Here is a 19,676-nt window from a genome sequence, read left to right as displayed (position 1 = left end):
ATTATATTATTATTATATTATAAATTACAATTTAAATAATTTAAAAATCAAAATCTTATCACACGATATTTCTAATATTAGTTTTAAAATCATTAGGCCAGGTAACTTGAATGATTAATAAATTATAATTAGCTCTTTCTGAAACTCTAAAAGCTCTTAAAACTACTAAGAACTTTGACTTTATTTTATCCGCATTTCGTACCTTAAGTAAATATATTTTTATTGCCACTACAAGCTTATGTAGTACTTGGCATGTGTATACCAAAATTCAATTTTGTTTGTATATCTTATGATGCTAAAGGAAGTTTTTCATACTCCTAACCACGTCATCTCCGTGGAAGGTAAAAAGTCCGTTCCTCGGTGAATGGCGCTACATTACTACACTAACTATTTTTCACTTTTTATTTTAAAACAAAAAGCAACCTATTCTTATTATCATAATTTTGGTTCTACATTGGTATACTGGCAGTTTTTATTTTGTTTGTTATATATTCCTAAAGGTAAGTAACAGTTATCTTAAAGTGTATATATATATTTTATTATTTTGCAAAATAATATAGATTTTATTTATTTTTTAATTACTGAATGTCTTATTTTAATAAAAATAAACATACGCGCTAGCCATTTATTGACTCAGATATCAAGCGTGCATAGTTTATGCACTAATGCATTGATGAACTAATCTTACTACTTCAGAATATTTTATGTACAGGTACAACCGCGAATAAAAACACTTTAATCGCATTAAATGCAAAATATATACAAAAATCGTCGTGGTTTTGCTTAAAAAATATAATAAATAATACTGGTAATTCATCACTTGTACAAACAAGAGATGGATTACCAGTCTACTACAGAAAATCCAAGAAAATAAAACAGTTTACTTATATATATAAATATACATATATAATAATACAAAAATATATAAGTACATATGTATATTATATAAGCTGCGTTCGATTTCAACTGAGGATTCGACACCAACGAGATAAATTGAGAAGAAAGTCGGTAGTTACAAGTTGTCACTGATTGAAGTTTATTTTTTTATTAATTTTGTTAATAATAAAACCTATAAATTCTGCATACATGTATGCGGAATTTTAAATACTTAATTGTAATTTAAAGAAGGTTCTATATACAGTATTGATTTTACATAAACATTAAATTGATTGTATTGTAATGTTAACGTATTGACGGCATTTTATTACAGAAACGAATACTTTGAACCCGGGAAGGATGTACGATTTGTATGGTCGGAAACTTTGTTTTTCAAAATGTACCTTAAGTTCTCGTGTTTATCACTGTTTCTGTCAAAATAATCTATAATGACGTGAATATTTAAATTAATTTATAAATAGATTATTGTATAAATCATCCTGTTGTAGTTAGTCTTGAGTTCAAGTAAAAAATATACTTTATTTAGGTTTACTTTACGAGCACTTTTGAATTGTCATTTGACAGAATTATATTGACGGGCCGGTTGGTGTGGTTGGTAGACTTGCCTTTCACGCCGAAAGTTGTGGGTTCGATTCCCACCCAGGACAGACATTTGTGTGGATGAACATACCTGTTTGTCCTGAGTCTGGGTGTAATTATCTATATAAGTATGCATTTACAAAAGAAAAATAGTATATGTAGTCTATCAGTTGTCTGGTTTTCATAGTAAATCCAAGCTCTGCTTAGTTTGGGATCAGATGGCAGTTTGTGAATAATGTCCCAGGATATTATTATTGTTATATTAAAAGGTAAGCCCGTAGATTCTTCATTTCGTACCGGTAGGTTTACCTTTTAATCATAAATTTCAATCATTTCAATTAAAAAGTAATGTTAATCATATACAATTCAAGTTTTACATATCCTGCTTGAAAATCAATGAATAGAAATGATAGAAGTAGAAGATTACATTTAGCCTGAACAGTATACAGCAGGATGATGAACATTGGTGAAGCAAGGATTTTACTCTCGAAAGAGCTTTAAAAACCCTAGAAATACACTAGGGTTTTCGGCGGTCAGTCAAGGTAGCAGGTGATTGTAACATACACATAAAAAAGTAATAAAGAAGAATTGAATGATAACTTATTTTTTTGGCTAAAAATATTTTTGATTCCTTTCCATCAAATTAGTCCCTTTGCCCGTGTGCTTCTTAAATTAAAAAAAAATCTTATAAAGAAGTACTACTCATAACCTGACCTCTTGTTCGGCTTCCGTCTAGTAACTAATTTATACTGATTGTTGAGGACATTTGGCATATCAAAAAAGAAGACTAAACATCAAATTAAAATAGACGTAATGAGATCAAAAGCATCCTCGTTAACGCTATAATGTTTAAAAATATAATTATTTTTTTTCGTAATAAAATACTTAAGATAACTCACAGAATACATGTACAATAGATACTGTAATTTCTTCCATCCATTTTATGTACTTAAACCTTTTTATTACAAAAAGTGAAGCAATTTTAACATCATTCGTAGAACGACCCTTTTAAATCTGTTTTAGTTACCACGAAAAAGCTTTTAAAAATAAAACAACTTCAAAAAGTAATAGATAATGAACTAAAATGTAAAAAATAAGTCAATTGTTTTTTCTTAATAAATGGCTTTAATATACATAATGCTACAAAACTGTTTGAAGTATGTGGTTTTTAAATAGCTGTGCCCGCGGTTTTACCCGCGTATAGCTTAAAGAAATCATTAAGAGCAGACTTTTAATATTTCAATATATATAACTTTTTTAGTTTTATATTCGTGGGATATTAGTATTTATTGGTTCTCGCAGCACCCGGATCTAGAGAGGGCAACACACAATTGGCCATGAGAAAAACAGCATTTCCTTAAAAATATGCCGACATACTTGGATTTATTTTCCTATGCTTTATTGTGACTGCAAACGATACGTGCACAGGAAATTGTGTCCTTTTAAAACTGATAGGTATATCTGTGTATTAAAAAAATAAGTACTTATTATCAATTAACCGACTAAGTATAAAATTAACATAACCACGAGAAAAAAAATGCGGCGACGAAACGCAATAGCTAGGGTACCTAACCTATAAACTTTAAGTTACAAAGTTATTTACAAAGCGAAAACAATAATAACCGAATTTCGGAATACTCACTAAAAAACCAGCGGTAGCCTTTCCGTCTTAACGAGGAGCGCCACGAGACCGCTTTCGCATGCTACCGTGACGCTCTGATGGCCGGTCCGGCCTATGCGGGCCTATTTTCAAACAACCTACTCAACTACTTGTTGAAATATGTCAAAACTATAAAAATTACTAAAACTGTCTATGATTTTATGTCGATAACTTTTATGATAATACCATGATTATAAAAACGTCTTAATAAATAATGCATTATTTTAGAACAAATTAAATAATTTTTTTTTTCAACCCATTTAGGTCTCTATTAAATATATAAAGTCAAACTACAGGCATCACTGTAAGTTCATTTATGGAAAAAAACGCCGTAATATACTTTTTTCTAACCAGAACAACATTTCATGCTTCTTAATATAAAATCACAGACTTCCCTACAACCTTCACCTATACTTACGCGGGAGTGAAGCCGCAGACAATTTATATATCGGCGCTCTAACCTACTGAGCTAACGAGAGCCGCAGACAATAGCTAGTTAGTTAGTTTTTATTTTTTTTATAAAATAGGTCGGCAATCGAGCACATGGGCCAACTGGTGGTAAGCGGTTACCACCGCCCATAGATATTGGTATTGAAAGAAATGTTAACCATAGCTCACATCGCCAATGCGCCACCAACCTTGGGACCTAAGATGTTATGTCCCTTGTACCTGTAATTACACTGGCTCACTCACATTTTAAACCGGAACACAACAAAACCAATTACTGTAACAATAAAGATAAATATATGGTAATGAAAAACAAAAGAAATATTACGTATTTTGTTTTTTATTAATCCGTTTTTTAAAAAAGCTACTACCCTAACCTATCAAAATATATTAGAAACGAATATAGACAGAGGTTTACCAGGCCCCTGTTACCAGGGAGCGCCGTGCGTCTCCGATATACGTGCGTTCGCTGCAAATAACTCAATGCTAAAGGCAACAAAACGACCAGCATAAGCTGAACCCAATTTAATATGATTGATAATATAGATTTGAGTTCAACTTACATTGGAGAATCTAAATCTCTGAAACTGTCCATTTTTTAACTTTTAATCATCATAATTTTACATACTATCATTTATAGGTAGTTAAAGTTTTAGCCAATTCAACAACAAGAACAGAACAGAACAGTTATTTTATAGCATTTTTATCGAATACATTTTCGACGTGGTTCTTTAAACTCACATAACTTTTTTATTCATAAACCGATTGGAATAAAATAGACGAAGTTTGTCACATACATTAATGAAAACCACACCAAAATCAATTAAGCCGTTTCTAAGCTTGCCGAAACGCACAGACAAACAGACAAAAATTCTAACAATTATTGTTTTGGGTTCTATTGAGTTGGTAAAGGCCTCCGATAATGTTTAACTCATATATCTTTCATATACAGACAGCGATCAGTTACATTTTTATATGTACAGATATATATTTTATAATACAATCATTATGTGATTGAAGGTTGTGTCAGCTGCAGTTCTCTTTATTATTGTTTTAAGTAGTATATAATTTAACGACAAAAAAGGAACTTCCGTCGTCGTCTAACAGCTGGCTATTAAGCTTGTTATGTACTTGTCGTGTTTTCGTCACTCAGTAACATGCCGTTATTAACAAACAACAAGCTGCTCGTTGAAAGACTATACTACTAACGCTAGATCAAATTTATGACTTAGCGTTGGAAATCGTAAGTAATTAGAAAAAAATAGCTCTTTAAAGAAATATTTAAAAAATAAATTACATAGTCAATGAATAAGAAAAGAAACATAAAGTTTTTCAAACTAAATCATTACATTTTGACTTATGAAGTAGGACATACAACAAAAATCACTATTTGTAATTACGACAACTGGCAAACTTTAACAATCCATAGACTTCCACGATCGAAATCTGTTCAAGACGCGTATGTATTGTACACAATAGAGGCTCAATGAAATTCCGGTTTCTCCGAAGTTTTACTAAGAATCCCGACTGAATGCTAAGGCTCTCGTTATGTCCAGATAAGATCAGCGGCGGAAATTAAGGGGAAATTGTATTTGTTTCTTATACAACGACGTCGTCGCAATAAAGACGCCGTCTTAGCCACGCTGTGTATAAATAAACGTTAATTTTGTATGAGGATAAGCCGGATAAGTAAATCTTGCCTTTGGTTATAGGACTTGCTTATGTAAATACTTAACTATTTGTTGCAGACTTTCACCCACATCGTCACATCGGTATTTTATTTGCTTACTATTAACTATTTCTCCAACTTCGATTCCGAAAAGTGGATCTGTTTCTTATGTGTATATGATTAATTTATTTACTAACTTATCTATTTTTTATTTTATAAAATAAAATTTAAAATTTATCTTTTATTATTATTTTAAGTGGAATTTATTTTATTTATTAATTATTTCTAAATTTAATAATGACAAATAGTTGAACATTATTACTTAACACAATAATATATTTGAAATTAACATGGTATTTGTTTCAGAACGTTATTCTTATACTATGCGTGAGTCGTGACGTCCGTTCACTACCGATTGCGTCTGTCAGTTTAAATTTTTGACGGTTACGAATACGATTCAAAATTTCAAACTAAAATACGACATTGAGTTTCTACTTTCTAAGTGCGCGTATAGCTAATATTTTATATGATATTCATAATAATTCTGAAGAGTGGTTTGCTTTTGCTGTGCACTGATACGTTAGTAATATCGATGTTCAAAGTTTTTGTGAAAAATGGTTAAAATTGAAAGAGCTTGCCCTGGCTTGGGCAGGCCGAAAAGTTCTACAGTACTCGCACCATCCAAAAGTGGATCGACTCAGAATATGGCTGCGAATATAAAAGTCGTGGTACGAGTTAGACCCTTGAACGATAAGGAAATGGACCTCAATAATCGTGTAGTGGTCGATGTTGTTGATGATAAAATGTTAGTATTTGACCCCAAAGAAGAAATACGACCATTTTTCTACCAAGGCGTCCAACAGCCAAATAAAAGTTTTCTAAAGCGCGCCAACAAAGAGTTGAAGTTTGTTTTCGATAATGTATGTGGACAAAATGCTACTAATCAAGATGTCTTTGAAACTACGACGAAGGATATGTTGACTTCCTTAATGGAAGGTTATAATTGTTCGGTGTTTGTTTACGGAGCTACTGGCGCGGGAAAGACATTTACTATGATTGGGAATAAGGAACACCCCGGAATTACTTACTTGACAATGGAACATTTATTCTATACTATTAACTCATTTGAGAAGGAGAGAGAATTTGACATTGGTGTTTCATATATAGAGGTAGGTATTAATTTATATGTTCAACCAGTATAAATAAGTATTTATTATATATTCAATAATCATAAAAATATCTACAACCAAATATGTTTTAAAATTTATTGTATGAAACTTATTAAGCTAATAATTATGTTAAATGGTATAAATTTAATCTTTACAATTTTTTAGGTGTATAATGAGAGTGTATACGATTTACTCAAACCTTCTAACACACCTCTACAACTGCGAGAGGATTCCAAATATGGTGTGATGGTGGCAGGGCTGACTCTCAACAACATAAAGACAGCTCGGGAGCTTCTAAACATGTTAGAAAATGGCAATAAAAATAGAACGCAACATCCCACAGATGCAAATGCTGAAAGCTCTAGGAGTCATGCTGTTTTTCAGGTATGTTAACTAAGTATATGAGTATATAACATTTACTAAACATATAGACAGTTAAGATATCTGTGTGCCTGATTAGAAATTTTTTAAAGAATTTGATCTTCGAAAATTGTTTAGCAGGTTTTACAACTCAGTCCTAAGCAACATAGGGATAGCCAATATCTCTATTATAATATAAAATTATTGACGACATATAAATAAGGGCATTGAAATAAAGTAAAAAAATATTTACCTTATCTGAAAATGAAAAACTTTAAAACAACAAATAAATATATTTTCTACTTAAAGTGAAGGCCTGTCAGACTTTAAAGTATTTTAAAATTATTGTTATTAAGAATAATTATTGTTATAACTGACAGTATATATATATTTTAAATAAATCATTCTCAAGTGATAAATGTAACTGCTGAATTGACTTTCTATAGGTATATGTTAAAATGCGGTACAAAACAAGCAGTCAGCTACGTCTTGTCAAGCTCTCCATGATAGACTTAGCTGGCAGTGAACGTGCTTCTGCCACCGGGTGCGTGGGTGAGCGCTTCAAAGAGGGTGCTAATATCAACAAGAGCCTACTGTCTCTTGGCAATTGTATTAACAAATTGGCAGATGGTAGCAGTTACATACCTTATAGGTAATATATAATTATTTTTCAGTTATTTTACTAGTACAATTTTATTAAGTACTGTCATATGAAGCTACTAAGTTTCCTTTGGTCTACAATTTCATTCTTAAATATTTTGTTTTAGAGATTCGAAGTTGACACGCCTCCTCAAAGATAGCCTTGGCGGTAATTGTAAAACTGTTATGATTGCAAATGTATCTCCATCGAGCATAAGTTACGAAGACACATACAATACATTAAAGTATGCAGCAAGAGCTAATAAGATACAGCTTAGCATAAAGAAGAATATTGTGGATGGTGATATGAGGTTGTCACAGTATGTGAAGATAAACGAAGAATTAAAGAAAAAAGTTAAAGAATTGGAAGCGAAACTTACACTTTGTGCTGTTAAAACGGTCCATAAGGAACCTAATGTGGTCAAGGATAAAGGTAATCAAAAAAGATGTTATCTAATTCTAAAGGCAACCTATTCACGTCCTAATCTTTCATCTTTCAAAACTGCTTTTAAACTTTGTATGGGAGCTTCCTTTTAATGATAAAGTATTTATTTCAGAAAAACATGAGTGGCGCCGCCGCATCACCGAGGAGGAGCTCGCTCACGGCGCGCTAGAGGCCCGCCTGCTGACCCTCATGAGTCAGCAGCGCGTGCTGACGTTGCGCCAGCGCCTGCGCACGCGCGCCTTCTCGCACGTCGCCGACCTCGCGCACCGCTCCTCCAGCGACGCCATGGAGCAGGTACGACGCTCCGAGCATTACAGATTTGCATTATTTATTTATTTTCATATTCAAAGCTTTAACAAACGGAGTCAGAGTCAGTGGAGGTGGTTTGTTTATTTATTATTAATTTCTGTAATTATTCATTAAAAAATAAACAAGTGAAAATTTCTATTAAAGATCTATTGTAATTGTAGATGTGCACCGAAGAAATCCCGAGACAGGAGCGTGCGGCAGAAAACTATTTAAGACAGTCTGTCAATTTAGACTCCAAAATAATGGCCGCTTGGACCAAATGGAATGAGAGCCACAAGAAGATACAAATACTTCTTAATGAAGCCGTAGCGTGTTGTCCTGACTTGAATGACTTCGTCGAAAAAGTACAGATGCAAAGTGAAATACGTCACCTCCGAGCGAGGGACAATTTACGGTACAAATTGCTCGCTATAGAGAATGACGAGATCAATGCGTTTACGGAATACATGAGTGATATGCCTAATATGCTTAAAAAATTATATTTGACGTTGAAAGGTTATGACAAAGCGCCACCGGCGCTGACGGCTGAATACCTGGAGATTATGAAGAAAGCGAAATCTGCTAAAGGAATCACTTGGTCAGATAAAGACACGGAGAGTGATAGTCATTTCAAATTTCTATCAACTTTGGACTTGGACAAACCTACAACAACAATGGACTATAATTTAGATATAAAGGATATGAATTCCACTGTTGATATAGTTACAGATAGTGATGATTTGACTGACATCGAAAACTGTGAACCCGTTCTCTCAAAGAAACGCAAAGGAACACCTATTAAGCTGGCTAATAACGAAACTATCATAATAAATGACTCGCTGGAGAGTTTGGACACTACAAGGAATCTTAATTCGGCGAAGAAAATGAAAATGAACTTAAATGCCGCTCTCGATGTAGAGAATTATGTCTCGTTAGATCCAAATGAATTAAATTCCACCTTTGTGCTTGCGGGTAAAGTTGAAGCATGGAAAAATTTGCCTGTGAAACCAGAGTTGAAGGCTGAAGTCCAACCTATGAAAAAGGGGCTAGTGGATAGAACGAACACCATGCCTCGGACTATAACTTTCAATGACAACAAAGGTAAGGCCTCTGCTTTAAGTAATCCAGTAGGAGTAGTAAAAATATATTAGTCAGTTTAACAAATAATCTAATATTTTATAGTGCTGCACAATTTCTTTATACCAGAAATGTCTGATTTTCAAGGACTTATATTTTTGTCTTCAAAGTATGATAGAATTTAGTTTCGAATTTTCTAACGCATAAAAGCAAGATCCTCATCGCTTAATAATATTCGTACATACATATACTAAATAAATCTTACGATTAGTATCTAAGGCGGAAAACTACGAGCTCTGGGTTCAAGTCCCCGATCGGGCCAATAGACATTACACTCTTAAGCACACACAGTCGATCGTCCTGCGCGTGATCATCACGGTTTGTCAGATTGAAAGATCGGATTATCACAGTCGATGAAGTGAGTGTCTGAGTCATCGGCCCTCGTATGTGGCGCATGTACTCCAACTAATCCCCGATGCGTGTGGTGCGAGCAGGACGGGTGGTGCGGCCGGCGGTGGGCAAGGCGCTGCCGCAGCGCCGCGTGACGCCGCGCCCGCCCGGGTTCGGCTCGAGCCTGTCGCGCGACGGCACGCCGCTCCAGCGGACCGTGCAGGGTACGGAACCTCCCATACATTTTCTTTGCCCAAAAACAAAAAAACTACTAACTCCCATAATTAGACTGCTTCACGAGTTCCTAAACTGTTAACTCCTGTTGGAGCGTAATACGTGTGATTGAAATTTAAACTTGTGACAAACAATTTTAAAAGTTTCACAGTAACAGTAACAGCCTGTTAATGTCCCACTGCTGGGCTAAAGCCTCCATTTTGAAGAGAAGGTTATGGAGCTTATTCCCTCACGCTGCTCCAATGCGGGTTGGTAGAATACACATGTGGCAGAATTTCAGTGAAATTAGACACATGCATTATTCACGTAACACGAAACCTATTACCGTTGAATAAATAAATAGTTTATTTATAGTAGTTTCAAAAGGTATTTTTTTACCAACATCCACATTAGATATGTGGATGTTGGTAAAAAAATACCTTTTGAAAGTTTTTAATTATTACTTTTCATTTAATGTTGAAAATAAAGAACCGCGCATAACCGTATATTGTTAAGTGATCTTAAAATAAACATAAAAAGTTAAATATTATTAATTGAAAAACATAACGTAAACTATACTATTTCGTAAAGTTTGCCTTTTTTATTTAAAATTTTCTAAATTCTAAATCAGATTACTGAACAAAATTTCATAAAATTATTTCGCTTTGAGGAATTATGTTGCCAAAAATATTTAATGATATTATCAACTTGCGGTAATTTTTGTCTGTGTGTTTATTATAAATTAATTGAGCCATGAAACAAATACAAAAGTATGAATAATATTTTTATTATAATTAATTGTTATTACCGTATCGAGGTAGAAAAAAGCTATTATATAATATTTGAATTAAATTTTTAGCGTTATTTTATTAATGGTCTGGTTGATTGTTATTTTTTAACATTTCATATTTTTAAAATCTTTTGACCCGACTTACTATCAACGCACAGCTAAAATTACTCAACGTATATAAAGTAGAAACTTGTAACAGTTTTATTTTATAACGTAAGCAAAAGCGAAAAGATTTTTTGAAATTTCAACTATAAGAGTGCAACCAGCCCCGGTTGATGGGAGGTTATATGAATTCAACCTCCCAGGGCAGGTAGCTTGGTATAAAATGCTATGTATTAAACATTTTCATTAACTATATATAATATCTCTATACGTAGAATTATCACTTGTTTTTGAACTCGTGAACCAGTTTAAATATAACGGCCTTAAATATAAACGTTGCTTTGCGTTTAATTAAACACTAATTTCGCTCACTTTCGGTAATTATTGATTTGACATTCGAAAAAAGAAGACAGTGTTGCTTGAATACTACTTACTGGTGGTAGGGTTTTGTGCAAGCTCGTCTGGGTAGGTATCACCCACTCATCAGGTATTCTACCGAAAAACAGCATTACTTAGTATTGTTGTGTTCCGATTTGATGGGTGAGTGAGCCAGTATAATTACAGGCACGAGGATCATAACATCTTAGTTCCCAAGTTTGGTGGCGCATTGGCGATGTAAGCGATGGTTAACATTTCTTACAATGCCAATGTCAATGGGCGTTGATGACTTACCATCAGGTGGCCCATATGCTCGTACGCCAATCTTTTATTTAAAAAAATTCATCCGCTAAACAATATTTATAAGTAAGGCTGTATGAACTTTAGATTGTGTAATGTTTTAATATTTTTTAATTGTTTGGGTATTTACTAACCACAACTTTGTAACTATTTGGTTCTGATGATTTGTGTCAAAATAGTATTTTTTTTTAAATAAAAATCGATTATTAAAATAATAACGGTCAACTCTACACACGAGTTCTTTACTGGGAAAATTTCTGGACTTAAGAATAAAGATGATCTTTAAACTATGAGTTTGGCCCTATAATTCTTATTTTTTTAATGTTGATGCTAAATATTCATTTATTCGTTATTCATTTATTCGTTACGCATTTACATTTTCTAATTTAATATTTAAAAGTATACGGCCAAAAGAGAGAGTGGGGCCTAGACAAGGTCACAAAGCGATTAATACCAATTTAATCGAACTTAATTATTATAAAATATAACAAAAGTCATTGTGCATTTCATAAAATTCATGTCACGAAACAAACGATTTGTGATACTGGTCTGGCTGCGCCTGTATCCCAACGTACCTCTCTAGTCTCAGTTGAAATAACAATAATTGTTCATCTAGAAGATTTTATTGGTCGTACGTTATACTTGCGTCTTAATAGATTAGGACAAAACAGGCTGTGAGAGATAAACGTATCGTACGTAGTGACCCCACTTCTTGCTTGGCATAAAGGTTTTTGCAAAGAGTTACGTAACTTCAATATTTAACTCTTTATTAGGCATGTCCGATATATCAAAACGAATCCCAAATCCGATTTCCATCACAAATCGATTCGTATCGATTTCGCGAACTAAAAATCCGATTTCAAAAATCGACCTGGCCGAACCAAACGCCAACGATCTATAGATCGATACCACTAAAGATTTCGAATCGACAAATAAAATCACTGGATATCACCAAACGAATTGTGTACGACACCGTACACAATTCGCACCATACCATACACAAACTGATTGTTGGTTACTATGAGATTCGCTTTCTCTCTTTCTAACCAATTGGAATAAAGCGGAATAAAAAGGATAGCGCGAATTTTGCGATTCTGATTTCGGTTTGTTGGTTCTGTTACACAATCATCGACCTTACTACTTACTAGTCATGGGCGTTTTTTGGTATGTAATATGGCGGTATTTAAAATAGGATTTTGAAATCGATTTGTAAATTTGAAATCGGATAAATATCAGTTTGCGTTAAAAATCAAAAACACCCATGATTAATATTTATTGATTGATAAATGTTGAAACTAATAAATTAATAAAACATGCATGTATGTTTGTATATTATATAAATTATTAAGACGTATGTCGCTATATGACTTAATTTCGATATTGACCATTTGTGTGTTCCTAGCGTGTACTCGATTACGTAGCGTGTGTGTCGTAGCCAAACATATAATATTAACTAGCTAACATGTATTGTTTGCGTTAATGTTGTGTTGTCTCATTAACAAACTAACAGACGGCTCGAGAAAGACGACTGTCACTGAGAGATCAGTGGGGTTTAAAGCAGTTCGAGCACGAGAGAGGGTGCAGGCGCATCCGTACTCGAGACCCGCAGCCATCAACTCGAGGAAGTGACCAGTGACCACCGGTCTCCATCACTGACCAGCAGTGACCTCCACTAATCACTACCGACCACAAGTGACCGTAAGTCATCATCAGTGACCACCAGCGACCATCAGTGACAATCGGTGATCAAAGGACATTGCAATAAATGTATTTGTTTAAAGGCAGTAAGTGTTGATAAGATATATCGTGAAGTAACTTTAATTATTAATTATTATAAGATTATGTAAAATTGTAAAGGTAATTAGACATTATTTAAACAGTAATATAAAAAGGAGAATTACAACTAGAAGTATTGATCGCTGATATTGTTTAGGAATTAGGAACAATTAATATGGTATCTTTATATAATTAAAAACATTATTTTAAGATACATTACGAGCCGATAAAGTAACTTAATCAAATAATAAAGTATCTAGCGAAGTAAAACTTGCGAATGGATTAGTTTTCCGTATTTGAGCGAAGTTTCATCAAACTGAAACACTGTGGGTCTGCGGATTCTTCTACGTATGCGGGGTGTAAAGTTGTTTCCACACGGAACTGCCTTCGATATAATAATATATTAGCATATTATTATTATTATATTAGCATTTAAAACTAATACATTCTTATAAACTGGTTAGCTAATTGGTTTACAATAAATAGTAAAATTATTCAGAAATTATTAATGTTATAAAGACTTTTTGCTTAGGCCTTTGCTCATGCAAGTTTTTTGTACAATTAAAAAATCCTTTCTGAACTTTGTTCGATTGTCTAGCTGGGTGTTTGTGTCAAGCAGGATTCCCGACACATGGGATCCCAATCGTGGAGGATGAACGCGTCCCGCGTTGTGTTGGCGCTGTTAGTGTATGCAGCGTTTATGTTTAGAATATTTAACTCACAATTTAAAGAGTTTTAGTTTTTTAAATTTAATGCTTTTAAGCATTCAAATTCATTCAAATCAATTTACCAGGAACTCAACGGGATGCAATTTTAAATATTACGTTTTGAAACGTTTATAATGATTTTCTGGATGTTTACTTAGTTCAGGACTTTGAACAAAATTAAACCGTGTGTAGACACGTTTTTTTTGCTCATCAGGCGTTGAAACCTGCACTTCTCGCGTATCGTCGACATCGACCTAACAGTTGAGCGCTATTACACATACGCGTAGTTCAATTATCGGAAAAGCTCGGGCGCGTTATCCGAGAGGTGTGGATTCAAATCATGCTGTTATAACCCTTAAATCTGCCCTAAGAGACTGCCCAGCTGTGGGACATTAAGTTTTGATTTTTTTTCTAGTCTTTGTCACGTAGGATGAAAAAAATACTGAAATGACGTATGATATGATGATGATATCACGTACGTGAAAACATAGGTACAGGTTAAAAATGTATTTTCCGATAGTTTAACATTTTTTTTTAATTTGAAATTTACCTGTTTAATGCAGATACACTATTTAGTTGAAATCAATGAAAATGAGAACAAGAGAACTGTCATATTTGACATTTTTTTTCCATTTCGATCCATTTCTTTTTTTTTTTTAATAACAATGTTTAATATGTTTTATCATTTAAAAAATAATTGATATTGAGAAGTGGAAGAAGAAAAAGTTGAATATGATTTGTATATAATCGATAATTGTTTGAAAACAAATCGAATTTTCGATAGCGGTTAAAGTATAAATTATTAACAAACCTTTCAAAGCATATAAGGAGCGCTTAAGTTAACATTAATAATAAATTCAATAAATATGAATTCGTGTTGAAACATAACGATTTTTCGATGAATTATTTATATAATGAGTTCATATTTGCAACACGAAATCCAATTAAATATATTATTTATTCATAATACGTGGCATTGGCGAATATTTGCACCTTATTTTTAAATCTTTTAAATCAGTATCTGGTACAGAACACTTGAGTCAGAAGGGATTCTTAAATGATTGCGTGTGGAAACGACTAATAACTTATTTTAAAATAAATGAATGTGTTTTGTGTAATATGCATTAGTGTAATGTACTTCTGAGACAAATTTGCACGCAGCGATTATAAGAAGATTGGTGTGTATTACTTTGCACAAAAATTCACTTCTAAGCCAAATTATACTATAAATATTGCTTAGTTTTTTTTTTTATTCAGGACATTTAAATGTAAAGAGCCTAATATTTAAATCCTGTTAAATTAGATTGTGTTTAATAATATTGCATTTTAGTAGTTTTTTCTTATTCCCAATTACGAAGTATATGATATATGATAGTTGATAGCTAATGTATGAATTTTAATGTTAAAAAATAGTAAGATATTCTCGTTATAAATTTTATCGTAAATAAAACACATAAAATAGTTTGTATATATAAATATTCCAAATTAAATTTAAGCTAACGATATTCTTCTAGCACTTTGTCTTAATGAAAACTTTTGTATACATACACAAAATGGCCAAATAATTTATACTGATCGAAAGTAGTTGTCAGATTATTTCAGATACAGATAACATAACAAGAGACGAAACATTGTTCCATAAGATATAGTTGTATAGTGAATTCTCTATATTAACTATTGTGAAGTTTAATTGCAACTGTAAGGACCGAAATCCAATTTAATTCGAATCCTTAAGTGCAGAAAAGGCTTTGATATGTAAGACGTATCATTCGTCGTTTTTCCGTACTTTAGATTGTGAGACTTTTCCATAATAAATTATCATTAAACAGCGAAATGTAACTTATAAATTTTTAATTGTTGTGTCTATGCGGATTCTTGTTTCGTTGTTTTTAAATTAAAATTTCGAGCATTCAGAAATACATAACCGATTGACTGTTTAATTTTTCACATAAATATATTTTTCAATGTATTTAAATTTACTAATATTTTAATTACATGTTCCATGTACACGGATATATATTTTTAATGTCATATTGTGACGTTCTTTTTATACTGTCCTGTCTTACTCTATGTTAATAACTATTTTTCATGATACTAACGAACGAAACTACGGAATTACTTCGGTGATTTTGATATAAAGGTTTTTAGCTTTAATAAATAATGAAGAAATTCGAAAGAATGTCGTCTATTGAATCGTATTTATTTGGGTAGCTATAATGTTTTCAACTTTTATAGTTTATTTTCGTATATTAATTAAAACGTAACATTTTAACATTATATAATTTTTTGATAAGATATGTATGTATGCGCGATTTATCTTAAATGATAATAATCTTACTAAGATGGTAAGTATGACTAATTTTTTTTTATTTTAACTATTATTTTTTAATTTGAAGAAGCACTATGATGTAAACGTTTATCTAGCATATATATATAAATATATACACACAGTCCATAAGTACTAAGAGTCAAAAAATCTTATAGACTGCCAGTGATATGTCAAAATTGTCTTCAATGTAAAAGGTAATTAAAATCTGTGCCCTTAAAATTTTATTTTAAACGTTTACGTCATATTGTTTATAATATTAATAATTTTAAGGTTGTGTTGCGTATTTTCTAATATAATATTGTGTGATTTTTTTTTAAATTAGGTATGTATTGTACTAATTATTATTATTGTAGGCCTAATGTGCCATTGTTTATATTTTTCTATCTAATTTGTGACTGATTCTAAGATGTTTAATAAAATAAAATATGTATGGATTTTTTATTTCTTTTGATTGATATTTATTTATACGACGTCGAGATTGGCTCATCATTACCGGGAGAAAAGTAAATGTAAGATGTTTTCTTTCGAAGCACAGAGGGTAAGACCAGAGGGATTTGATTTATTACTTTTATAAATTACGTTTGGAGAGGTTGTAAAATAATTTTCAACATTAACCAAAATTCAGTATCACTTTATTTAACATCCGCAAGTCAACAATGTGTTATAAACTATTTCCGGAATTACTACTAATGATATCGACTCTCTCGTTGGTCTGGTTAGCCGAATTCTTGGGTGACACTAAGACTGTTGCTCGGAGTGCCAACATTTTGGTTTAAAAGGTTAGTCGGACAACATGAATAATATTAAAAAATAAAATAATTGTTAATGATGTGTGACAAATTAATTAAACTTAAGTTATCGTTTTAATATTCCCCTTTTTTATTGGTTTACGGTTTGGCTTGTAAAAGTAGAGGAACGTTAGGCAAAAAAAGTTAGTTATCTCTGAACCGGTCAAAACTTAGGAATATGTCAAAACTATAAAAAGTAATAAAAAAAAGACTGTCCGCCTCAGGCTGCGTGTGAGCAAGTTCTTTGTCCAGTTAACTCAGTGATGAGTAATACGTTTATAGTATATTGGTGTATAAACAAAGACTAAAGACTTATAATAACAACAATACAAAAACTACTTCGAATTTGATGGTTTTTTTATTATAATATTAATTAAAAATACTTCACACTTATACTACTTCTACCTTAAGTTTAAAAATATTGGGAAAAATTAAAAAATCGTTATATATTTATCAAAACCGGAATAGTTTTCATCATCATCGGTTCCTAAATAAAAGTATTGCGCTCCTTCCCTAAAAGATTGGTAGAAATCCTTTTCTGTTGACATTTTGTAAATCAAAAAACGTTATACACAAAGTTTTCGTGTATCTGTTATAGTACGAGTATTGGCAGTGTTAAAAAATCTCCGGAAAGACAATTTGTAATATCGACTATGTTGACACAATTACAGGGATTTGAAAATTTAACAACTTTAAATATATAATATAGCCTTTTCAATGTGATTTTTTATATAATCCTAATATTGCCTTTTCAAAGAGAATAAGTTTAAGTATCGGATATAATATATAGGATATAAATAAATAAAAAATAAAAATATAAGGTATAGTATAAGAGAGAAATACAAGATTTCAGATAACGTAATTTATCACGTGTTATTACTCTCACTTTAGTGAGAGACTCATTTACAGGAAGTACAAAGCAGTAATTAAATAAATTCCAAATTTCTCGTAGCCAGTACACTGCCTAATTACGGCCGATGCAAATTGAACCCTTTGAAATGCACCCAGCTCTGACACTGCCGTTTCTAACTCTGTGAGGTCCTGTTTTCATCGATTATAAATTATGTTCGAATGAAGGAATGAAGCGTGAAATTGAATGTATGACTTGTATTTTAATAAGCTAGTTTTACAGAAAAAATGATGCTTATACCCTCATAAGCTATAGAAACAAGACTGCAGTAAATAACATTTTTAGGAAATATCATTTTAAACGGCTATTTAATATGTTGTATTTTGAATGTTTTTATATTACTAATATTCTTATACTGTAACTGCTTCGTTTCGATAGTATTGTCTTTACGATTGTTAAACTCAACGCTACGACCAACGCGTATATAATTTAGAATAACCTAATATTTATTGAAGTTAATTTGATTATAAATTTTGTTATGTTATTTAATTTCGTGATATGATTTTTACAACTACCGACATTATAATGATTTAACTTTTGTATAAAAAGCGATGTATTTACAATGAACGATCACAATTATTGTTGAATTTGAGCAGGGTGGTTACTCTGCCTGTTTAATAAATATTGTTTATAACAACACAACACTTCTTTCGCTATCCTGGCTCACCTTCTGTTTCACGATAGAATGGCGCTTTCATAAACGCAACAAAATTCTGAAATATAATAAGTTCTCTTTACGTAATACAGCTGCTTAATCAACGACCTGTCTACATTGTACGCTCTTACATTCGAATGATTGATAGGTCCATTCGGGCTCTGCATCCTACATTTGCGAAGAGAACATTTCTCATATTTTCGGCAATCTGCCAGCTCTAGGTATTCCAGGAGTCTAGGTACCTTTTGCTCCAAATATAAACGCTAGTTTTTATAATAAACGGACCCAATTATTCGCTCCTAATTTTCTTAAAAAAAATCCAGATTTTGAGTTAATTAATATTGACAGACCTCAGTTTGATCAAGTCCTCGAGGTAATAAAAAAATCGGTCCAAGGTGTCAACAAAAACGTCCGTCGACGCCGCAAATGAATTGATTCAACGCAATCAATTTTTTCTACCGTACCCTGAACGGGGAGATCCGCTCATTCACTACGCTCTGATTAAATCGGTCAATCATTCGGTCTCACCGTTCAGTTAACTGGAAAATTGGTAATTAGATGGTATAGGTGATAAACTGTCGACATTTCGCGTGTGGTCGTAAGATAAAAGGATTAAGACTGAATATGTACGGAAGAATGGATTCAGACTGGATAATAAATACTGAGTTTATTTAAGACATTGTAAATGTTATCGTATTTAAATTGAACGGGAATTATGTTTCATTATATTTATATTCCTTACAAACACTAAAAAAAATGATTTATATAGTTTTTTCTACCGGTTGCTTTGAGCTATCTTTATAAATTCATTATACGGAAGGTGAATGTTGAGTAAATCAGTATGATTACAGCCACCACACTTACTATCTTGGATCCAATATCCATTAACTCGCTTGCTTTGTTAAGAAAATTTCTTTTGTATAATAGTTGTGTAGTAGGTACATAGAGAACATTTTATTTCTATGATGTTATTAATCTATGATAAAAAAAATCGTAATTAAAAATAAATGAGCACTTCTAAAATTATAAAAAAATTATATTCTTTTATTATGTCCTGCTAAAACTCAGACTTAACGGCAACTTAAGCCATCCGTTAGTGTTTGACATA

The 19,676-nt window shown here is 32.2% G+C and overlaps 1 protein-coding gene across 1 annotated transcript; it reads left to right on the top strand.

Annotated features, from left to right (window-relative positions):
- The first annotated feature begins 5,742 nt into the window (after nt 1-5,742).
- LOC126768476 (kinesin-like protein KIF18A) lies at nt 5,743-13,582 on the top strand. Its single transcript, XM_050486613.1, has 8 exons — nt 5,743-6,421; nt 6,587-6,805; nt 7,228-7,433; nt 7,549-7,853; nt 7,978-8,159; nt 8,336-9,254; nt 9,725-9,844; nt 12,962-13,582. The coding sequence occupies exons 1-8, from the start codon at nt 5,867-5,869 to the stop codon at nt 13,030-13,032; spliced, it is 2,577 nt and encodes an 858-aa protein (XP_050342570.1). The 5' UTR covers nt 5,743-5,866; the 3' UTR covers nt 13,033-13,582.
- The last annotated feature ends 6,094 nt before the right edge of the window (nt 13,583-19,676 follow it).

This window comes from Nymphalis io, chromosome 5 (assembly GCF_905147045.1).
Source record: "Nymphalis io chromosome 5, ilAglIoxx1.1, whole genome shotgun sequence".
Taxonomy (NCBI): Eukaryota; Metazoa; Arthropoda; class Insecta; order Lepidoptera; family Nymphalidae; genus Nymphalis; species Nymphalis io.
The sequence above is the reverse complement of the archived record's forward strand: the minus strand, read 5'-3'. Positions and strand labels throughout refer to the sequence as shown.